This window comes from Wasmannia auropunctata, unplaced genomic scaffold (assembly GCF_000956235.1).
Source record: "Wasmannia auropunctata unplaced genomic scaffold, wasmannia.A_1.0 LD336083.1, whole genome shotgun sequence".
Taxonomy (NCBI): Eukaryota; Metazoa; Arthropoda; class Insecta; order Hymenoptera; family Formicidae; genus Wasmannia; species Wasmannia auropunctata.
In genome coordinates this window covers 641,230-650,657 of record NW_012026807.1, presented here as the reverse complement: position 1 = coordinate 650,657, position 9,428 = coordinate 641,230, and the positions used below count along the sequence as shown (strand labels likewise).

The 9,428-nt window shown below is 38.0% G+C and overlaps 2 protein-coding genes across 6 annotated transcripts in view; both read left to right on the top strand.

Moving 5' to 3' along the window:
* The first annotated feature begins 8 nt into the window (after positions 1–8).
* On the top strand, positions 9–7,080 carry LOC105448592 (dyslexia-associated protein KIAA0319). 4 transcript variants are annotated; one of them, XM_011687254.1, is made up of 16 exons: positions 9–87; positions 392–825; positions 1,391–1,799; positions 1,894–2,063; positions 2,263–2,649; positions 2,738–2,963; positions 3,102–3,475; positions 3,631–3,742; positions 3,828–3,976; positions 4,046–4,236; positions 4,337–4,436; positions 4,519–4,839; positions 4,954–5,055; positions 5,196–5,381; positions 6,326–6,478; positions 6,566–7,080. In XM_011687254.1, the coding sequence occupies exons 3-15, from the start codon at positions 1,396–1,398 to the stop codon at positions 6,475–6,477; spliced, it is 2,874 nt and encodes a 957-aa protein (XP_011685556.1). In that variant the 5' UTR covers positions 9–87; positions 392–825; positions 1,391–1,395; the 3' UTR covers position 6,478; positions 6,566–7,080. The 4 variants fall into 4 exon arrangements, with proteins under 4 accessions (XP_011685556.1, XP_011685555.1, XP_011685557.1 ...); XM_011687253.1 differs by lacking the exon at positions 9–87 and having other exon boundaries at positions 125–825; XM_011687255.1 differs by lacking the exon at positions 9–87 and having other exon boundaries at positions 125–829.
* A 433-nt stretch (positions 7,081–7,513) lies between these two features.
* Positions 7,514–9,428, top strand: part of LOC105448591 (transcription intermediary factor 1-beta-like) — a 3,448-nt gene continuing 1,533 nt past the window's right edge. For both annotated transcript variants that reach the window (XM_011687252.1, XM_011687251.1), the window contains exons 1-5: positions 7,514–7,600; positions 7,682–7,885; positions 8,098–8,357; positions 8,505–8,728; positions 8,839–9,039. In XM_011687252.1, coding sequence (XP_011685554.1) covers positions 7,689–7,885; positions 8,098–8,357; positions 8,505–8,728; positions 8,839–9,039 — 882 coding nt within the window. In that variant the 5' untranslated portion in view covers positions 7,514–7,600; positions 7,682–7,688. The remainder of the gene's footprint in view (positions 7,601–7,681; positions 7,886–8,097; positions 8,358–8,504; positions 8,729–8,838; positions 9,040–9,428) is intronic.

Below are 9,428 nucleotides of genomic sequence, written 5' to 3'. Positions count from 1 at the left end.
GTGACCGCTTGGGAACACCGTGTGATGTTGTCCCTCAATTTTTTATTTTTTTGTTTTTATACCCAGAAAGAATTCGTATAAAGAAAAGTACATCGAAATTAAAATTAACTATTGATTCTAAACGTTTTCATAATTATATTTTTTTTTTGAAAGGAAAGAAAGTCGATAATGTCAACGTTCTTCAATTATATAATAATTTGTCCTATCTGTCGATAACAAGCTCATTTGCTGTCTGCTGTCATTAGACTGAAACTTTTTTTATACGTCTGATCTGTTTTTTTCAATGTCTAATTTCATATTTATTTCGTTTTAAGTGAAGAAAGTAGTGTAACGCGCTCACAAGGGACAAATCTATAATTGCGATCGCGTATATTAGTTCTCTGTATTGCAGATGGCAGTAAAATGCGGGAAACAGTTGGCCACGGTGGTTGACAGCGTTTGACAGCTCCTGATTCTCGCGACGTCGCTCGTTCGTCGGGACTGGATCGTCGCATTGCCGTCCCCATACATTGTGCGTTCGTTTTTATCGCCGGTATTATGCGCGATCGTTAATTCCGGTACGGCGCGACAGGAAATATGATAATCACCCGTATGGTCTAGGCCGTTTGATAATAACATGCTGCTAATATATGATAAGTCGCGTAAGTCTGCAGGCCACTTTAAAGTAAGACTCGCCGGGCGAACAATTGTCGACGGATCGCGAGGGGTTTACGACAGCGCAGATGACACATGTGTCATCGTAAAGTAACCTAAACGATATTTTTCCGCTTGATCTCCACGAGCGTCCCGTCTTCTGTTTTCACAACGGTGTGCGACGAGAATCAGGTATGTACGTATCCTATTTTATTGAGAGCTTTATTGATACCCGATATATATTTCCTCAACCACGCTTCAATACATATCGCACTTTGTCGATCTTAGATAACACGTTCAGTTAAGTCATTTAAATATATATTTTATAATGTACTATAAAAAAATTATATGCATTATATGAATTATATCATTATATTTTTATTAGATTTACAATTTATGTGTTTATGTCATTGACACATGGGTTGAAATGCACTTTTTTTGTGTTGTCTCAACCATGTTTTTTATTTTATTATTCATTATATTTTTATTGGATTTACAATTTGTGTGTTTATATCATTGATGTGTGTTGATATATTTTTTTTTGTGTTGTAAACCATGTATTATTTCATTATTATTTATCACTCAATTGTATCAAAATAATGTATTTATTTTTCTGATATATTGTTTTTATTTGATTTCTGTGTTATTTGTCATTATTATTACACTACGCATTGCACCATTGATAATATTCTTTATTAATGTCTCGTAAATTAGAAAAAAAACATGCCTGTGTGTGACTTTAAATTCCATTGTACAGCTAACATGATTGGAGTATATCGCCTGGGATTATACTTATTACTATTCGAAAGCTGCATCGGCGATTATGCCAGGTGGAACGTGCAACTGCTGTGCCCGGATCTGTATCCGCGAGTGTTCACAAGTTACCTGCCCCGTGGAAATTTGACTGGCGGAACTTACATGCAGATTCACTTGTCCACCATGCAGGACTGCGTTATGGCCTGCTGCAAGAAATCCATGTGTAACGTAGCGTTTATGCACAACGGTACGTGCTATCATGTGGAATGCGATAGCTCCATAGTGTGCGTGCCGCTGTATAGACCCGAATTGGCGAACGACAATCCACCGAGCATGGTGTTGGTCAGACCCGTGGAGAGTAACAAAGTGTGGAGCGATGTGTTGGATCAAGTCAATGACGACAATGCCGTGTAAGTTTGAGATTGAACTTTACATGTATCGTTTGTATCTTTTCCCCTTTTGAGCGATAAATAATAATAAAATGATTGCATCACGTATGTTTAGAATATTGAATACAGACGGCACAGAGCAAGATCAAATATTGTTTAACGAAGCAAGCAGAATCAACTGTATAGATCAATCGGGTTGCCTGGATAATGAAATTTGTGTAAAACACGGGGATACTGATGTTGGAACTTGTCAGTGTCCTCTAGGCTTCAAGCGGAATATGGCTGGTATGTATATAATGTTTTGGTTTTACTTATTTGTGCAATACAATCTGGTAGAAGAAATTTTTTTCGATTTTTGTATGTATTTAAAACCTTTATCGTGTTAGAATTTTTTTTAGCATCACATCTACTCCGTTATTAAAAAAAAAAAATAAGTAGACTTGGAATCATTCACATTTTTAATAATTTATACGTGTCGCTGCAGGCACTTGTATAATAATGGACGAAATAGACGCTGTTGACCTCGGCGTAACGCAACAAGCGAGAATTCCAACTGTGAAAGAGACTGGCACGTCGATCAAGCCGACGATGAAACAGCTGTTGGTCTCGGCAGTTTCCAAGGAAGTGAGATTACCGGAGAACGAAGCCACGCTGTCCGCGTATACTGTGCCCGCTGAACGGGGCAATCAACATTATAATTACGCCTGGAGTCTGCTTAGTCAACCGGAGGGGCACACCGGAACAATGACGGATCAGAATCGCGTTACTGTAAAATTGAGCAACTTGTCGGAAGGCTTGTACACGTTTAAGGTAGCTGTAAGCAGTCCGAACGCTTATGGAGAAGCCTATGCCAATGTTAGCGTTTTACCTCGTAAGCGCTTTGAAAATTTTCTTTTTTCTTTTTTATTATCTGCAGAGAACGGTCTTCTTTTTAATCTGAGTTGTTTTTTTAACTTTAGCGAAACGTATCAACCAAGCACCAATTGCCATAATCACTCCTGCCTCGCAAATTGTGAAGCTACCGAACACAGGCGCGGTCCTGGACGGCTCGAGTAGTAAAGATGACGATCGTGTCATCTCTTATCACTGGGAGCTGCAACAAGGCCCGATTGGATATCAGCCCAACCTTGTGGACACACCCACGCTTCAATTAGATAATCTTATTGCCGGCAATTACACATTCAAGTTAGTACTCTAGCTGTTTAAACGCAAATGTAGCTTATATGACATTTAAATACAGAGACAGCTCCTGAAAAGCCTTCCCTGGCGCGTTCCTTGGATAAAAATATTGATGGTCTTCATATAAAATCGTATTTTTTGCAGATTGACAGTTGAAGATTCAAATCACGTTACAAATTCGACAAGTGCCAATATAACTGTGTTGAAAGTGATCGACTATCCCCCGAGTGCAAACGCCGGACAAGACGTTATCATTTATCTACCTCAAAATACGTTGACGCTGAACGGTAACTTGAGCACCGACGATCGAGGAATAGCCAGTTGGGAGTGGACCAAGAGTCCGTCCGATCAGAACAAAGCGGTGGATATGCAGAACACAAGAACACCTTACTTACAATTGTCAAACTTGGAGGAGGGGATGTATACATTTGTACTTAAAGTGACGGACGACTCCGAGCAATCTTCCACGGCGGAGGTGCATGTCTTTGTGAAACCTCCGACGAATAAGCCGCCAAAGGGTGAGTTGTTGATTTGTGTTTTCTTATTTATTTGTTAATCATTATATTTGATATAACGATTTTGTTATCAATATCAAATCCATCAAATTTTCTTTAACGCATCGCGCAGTTGTGTTTCAAGTGTACCGCTTCTAATCTAATTAATTTTGTTGCAGCCGATGCTGGTGACGATATAAGCATAGCACTACCGACAACCCGCGCTGTTCTGAATGGCACAAGAAGTAAGGATGACATAAAGATTGTCTTGTATCATTGGGAGCAAGTAAGGTACAATGTATCTAATTAAATTACGTCTCACAGCCTTGCATGCCTTACGTCTTGGATTTACGAATGTATCATGTTCGTGTTACAGCGGGCCTAATAACGCTGAATTTGCCACGGTTAACGAATCCGTTACAAACATCACGAAACTAACCAAGGGTGATTATGTATTTAAATTGACCGTCGTTGATGACAATGGGAACGCGAATTCGGATACGATCAGCGTGAAGGTAACGCAGAGTAAGTACTATCTCGTAATCGTATGTTATGATATTACGATGTATATTGCAAAAATATTTTATTCCCTAGATAAAAATGCGCCTCCGAAAGCGAACGCTGGTGGCGATCAAGTTGTGACGGCGCCGATCAGCGCGCTAATCATTAATGGCTCGCAGTCGAGCGACGACTTAAGGATAGGGCAGTGGCTGTGGACCAGAGATCAGTCTAGTCTTGCGATTGGTACTATAGTTCAAGATACCGATAAATCACCGGTTTTAATGGTAAAACTAAAATGCAAATTCCATCCTTTTCTATACACAATGTATCAATGCATATATGCATATGTTTATGTGTTGCCTGTTTTTCTTTTTTTTTTTACAGCTAACAGATATAGTTCCTGGCCGTTATGTCTTTCGATTGAAAGTAACGGACGATCAAGGTTTGAACAGTGAAGACACCGTATCAGTAATCGTGAAACCCGGTTGGTATCTGAAAAATATATATATATCACTTTATAACGTGGCAGTTTTAAAAAAACTTGACTTTCCCTTTCTATTCCATAGATCCGCAAATATTTCATTTGGTAGAACTAACGCTAAACATTGGAGCTAGTATGTTGACGGTTTCGCAGAAAGATTCGTTGGTAGTGAAACTGCAGATGTTATTGCGAGACGAAGCTTCGATCATCGTGCGTAGCTTAAGAGCGGAACCGCACACCGGAAAGGCCGTCCTGGTGTTTTACGTGGAAAAGAAGGCGGGGAAAACAATGTTGCCGGGTCCAGAAGTAGTCAAAAGACTCAAAGAGAAGCTACTGCAAGATTCCGGTCTCTTGCAACTGTCGGTTGCTAATATAGATACCGCTGTATGCCAAAATAATTGTTCAGGTTTGTTGAAAGTACAAATATCAAAGTGCAATATAAAGTGCTCGCGCGCAAAAACTGATTATATAAAAATTACAAATATATTATGTGAGAAAATGAAAGTACATTTCTATTTAGGTCATGGTGTATGCGATCAAGAGACAAGGCAATGCTTGTGCGAAGCATTTTGGATGCAGAACTTAATACAAAAGTATTTTGGTAATGGAGACTCTAATTGCGGTACGTTAAATTATTCTTTCTATTACCTAGCGCGAAGTGTCTCAAAATATATGCACATATATCTTTTAAATTATTTTACACACATTTTTCAGCCTACTCCATATTATTCAACATTACGTTTTAATCTTTTTTTTTTTCAGATTGGAGTATCCTGTATGTGATAATAGCGTTGCTATCATTAGTCGTATGCTGGGTTGGATTTATTTGGGGTCTTGTTTGCTTGTGCCAAAGGATATGCGCTGGTAGAAGACGTTTGCTTCGGCCTAAGAAGAAACCACCGCGTTATTCTTTGCTACACCCAGAGCCGGAAGATGACAGTAGTGCTTGTACGTAACTTTTTATTACTTAACTTTTACACATAAAATAACAGTAATATCAGTAATATTTATTTGATATCTTACTGATATTATACATTACTTGACATCATACAATGTCATATTGTACAATTTGGTCTAAACAGATAGATAAAGTAGAGTTTCTTAATGTTAATTTAGATAAAAGAGTATGAAAATTATAAAATCTTACTATTTGAAATTTTTTATTTTACTACTTTTAATTTTTCTTGCATAAATTATTTTAAGAATTATCTTTTTAAAATATTTGCATATATATTAGGTACAATTTAATTTTGGGCACCTACATTTAATCGACCACAGCACCTATTCAAATTTAATTTTTTTCCCATCGTATAGTCATTTTAAAGCGCATTTTTAACTTTAAAACAAGGTATAATAGTTGACGATACTGCTGTCTATCTTAAAACACATTAGCGGTAAAAAGCAATGTTGTTCGAAAAGAAGCATTTAAGGCACTTTCCTCCTTTTCGCATTTCAAAATTGTATAAATCCCATATGCCCGTGTACAATCAGCGTGCGTACCACAGGCATATCTTTCGAAATCACTTTTTACACGTACTATAAAACGACAGCATTTTCACCTAAGGCCGGATAAATCATTTTCTTAGCCTTGTCGGAATTTTTTTTCAATTGAAATGCGAAAAGGAGGCAATGCCTTAAATGCTGCTTTTCGAACGACTACCGCTACTGTGTTTTGAGATAGATGGCAGTACCGTTAACTGTTGATACTTTGTTTTAAATTTAAAGCTTTAAAACGACTGCAAGGTGAAAAAAAAATTAAATTTGAATAGGTGCTGTAATCAATTAAATGTAGGGACCGAAAATTGAATTGTATGTACACCTAATATATCCCGAATGCTTGGATGTATCACATTTATTATAATTATTAAGTTATAATAATCTTTCTCTCGCAGTTTCAACTCACAACAAGATGGTATTATCAGACTCCGACACCGATTCTGACGACGTTTTATTCGAGCATCGCAAGAGTAAAAGCGGTAGTCATATAAGAAACGGTAAATCTCGGAACGGATTTATCAAAGTCGGTTCTCGAATAAAGACATGAGGTAATAAGCACAATACCATATTAAGATGTAATAAAAAAAAATCAAGATATTTCCCATCTAACTTTATATAATTTTATTAAACTTCAGAAATACAACGATAATGGTGCAAAGAATAAATAGCGCACACAGTTGTGTAAGTTTGGCCAAATTTGAAATACTAGTCATGAAGGTGTGAATTGACTTGTGTACCTTATAAGAATGATCGCCTCCAGAATCGATATTGATAACAAGAAGGTAGATGGACTTTTAAGTATTGTTTATAGATATGCGATATAAATAATAACGTCACACTTCTACGTCATGTTACTTAATTCGTCTTAAGTATCATATCAATTTTATTCCTGTACTTATGTGATTCTAACTGCGCCAATGATCGCTGACGCGACGAAATCAGCAGCGTCGCGTAGCGACCGTCAACCTATTTGAGAGCTTGTCTAAATATTATTATTATGGCCTTAGAATGTATTTTAATTAAAATCGATATGTAGTAAGCACTGTATCAAGTCTGTATGTCGTTTATATGTACTGCTTACTCTTTAATATATACATTACCGATCTTATTTTTACACTACATGGATACTAAATAAAATTTATTATCCATACATATTTTATTACTGAAGCCTCGCACGTACCTACTTTCCAGTAGAAAAATTTATTTTCAATAGAAAAAAATTATCGCCTAATATAAATTAAATATATGTTGCTTCCGATATTATTTATAAATTTCTTTTGTTCACAAATAATCTGTTAAAAAATTCTCTTTGAAAAAGTTTTTTATTATAGGAGAGAATCATCCCGATAAATTGTCGCATAAATATTAAGTATTTTTTACCTAGCTAGTTTCGCGCGTTCTGGCAAACGTTTATAGGGAACGAGATTTTTCTACATTTCGAACGGATGATCTAAATATCAAAGATATCTATAACTTCGCAACCAGAACAGCTAAGATTTCGCATTTCAAGGCAAGTTCCACATAGCGCTTGGCTCATAGCCTATGTTTTAAAGTTATTTTTAACCCGCTACGCTGTTGGAGAACGAGTCTGAAGTAGTACGGAAGACTTCGTGCGGCCTAGTCAGCTCACTCGTTCGTGTATCTCCCGTCAATTGTACCTTAATTTCTTGGTGAGTCATTAATGCGATTTTGATCGGTCGGAGAAAATTATATACTTATCGTAGCTCTCGTTACAACTTCGTTTTTTCCAGCGTGCCAATGGATTTCATAAATTGTTCCGCAAAACCGCGCTCTTCGAAAGGTTGTTGCGGTCGCGAGGCAGCGGCAGACAGCAGTGAGCTCGGTAGCAGCAATCATATTTATGCGAACTTGGTCGAATGCAAGAGCAAAGGTATAAATACCGACGATTTCGTTCACGTCGAACCAATGACGATGGCATCTAACTCGAACAGACGGTGAGCGATACCTGAGATTAAAGCTCATTAACATATATGTGACATACGATTTAACGTACAAAGCCTTTTTGAATCGAGCTAAAATTACAATTTATTACACTACATAAAGTATTAATTTTACATAGTGTAATAAAGTCGCACAGCTGACTCTGAATAGAATTTTTAAGACCTCTTTTTACAATGTCCTATAAAATGTCCTTGATTATTTTCAGTAACGAAGATTCCAGAAAGAGGCGTGCTCCTTGGTCGAATTCGAATGGCTTTGCGTACCAGCCTTCCCCCGTTTTTACTCGCAGCAAAATGGGCAGCGAAGTCGAGGAAGACCCGAGGGAACCGACGCACCCTTCGTACAGATTGCCGCACGATGCAGACTTCCAGTGTCCCAGATGTGGGCAGAGGATGGAGGAGCCTAGACTCCTTCCCTGCCTGCATCCTATATGCTTGTCCTGCGTTTACGAGTTGATGAGCAAACGTAAGTGGCGAGGGGAGAGATTTGATTTCAACGAAGGGAAACGCGACTCAATATTTTTAACGATGCAACTAACGTCATAATCCGTACTTTTGATTTAATTGTTACAAAGACATATTCGACAGAATTATATGTGTGCATGTCTGGCAGCTCCGAGTGTTTCTTCAAGGAGCGACTTGCGAGACGACAATCGAATTTACGCGCAACCCGACAACATTTACGAAACGTGCCCGTTGTGCGACTCGCATTTGCCGAACGCCAATTCCGCCGTACCGCCGCCGCACTATCCCTTGCAACACCGCACAGTTATGGACACCGTGCGACGTAGGCTGGTCAACAGAGTACTTTGCGACACCTGCACAGGCGAAGTTCCGGTGACGATTCTAGACATTACTGTTGCATTCTTTTAAAGTTTTATCGTATCGTAAAGAATGTAGAAATGTTTTATAGGCTTCTCCGCAATATGTTTATCCTCTTTTTCAAGGCGCTCATACAGTGTTCAACGTGCTTGCGCAATTTCTGCCCGGAATGCGGCAGGCAGCACGAACAACAGAACATCGCGGAAGCGAGAACGATTAAACATTTAATGAGGCCACTGTGGGAGGCTACCAAAGTACGACGGACGATCTTATGCCAAACGCACCCGACGCACGCTTTAAGATTTTATTGCGTTGCGTGTCAGCAGGTTCACAAAAATTCCTTCCTACGTATACGATACTTTTTAATATAGCATTAAATATACGAGTATGTACAGTCGTGGACAGATCGGTTGCGGCATTTTTTTTTATAGATTTCTAATATATCTAACATACACAATATATATTTTATAGGTAACTAATATTTTGCAAATGCGAACCACACCGCGATGTACTATCTTTAGTCCAGAGACAGTATAACATCAATCGTGGTTCGCATTTGCAAAATATTAGCGCGTTTTGAAACCTATAAAACATAAAAAAAAGTCGCAACCGATTTGTCCACGACTATACAAAGAAAATGCAATCAACTTCAAACGATTGATAGTTTGAATACTTTTAGTGTTGGGGTCGTACAAATTTTGTTTTTAATTTATTA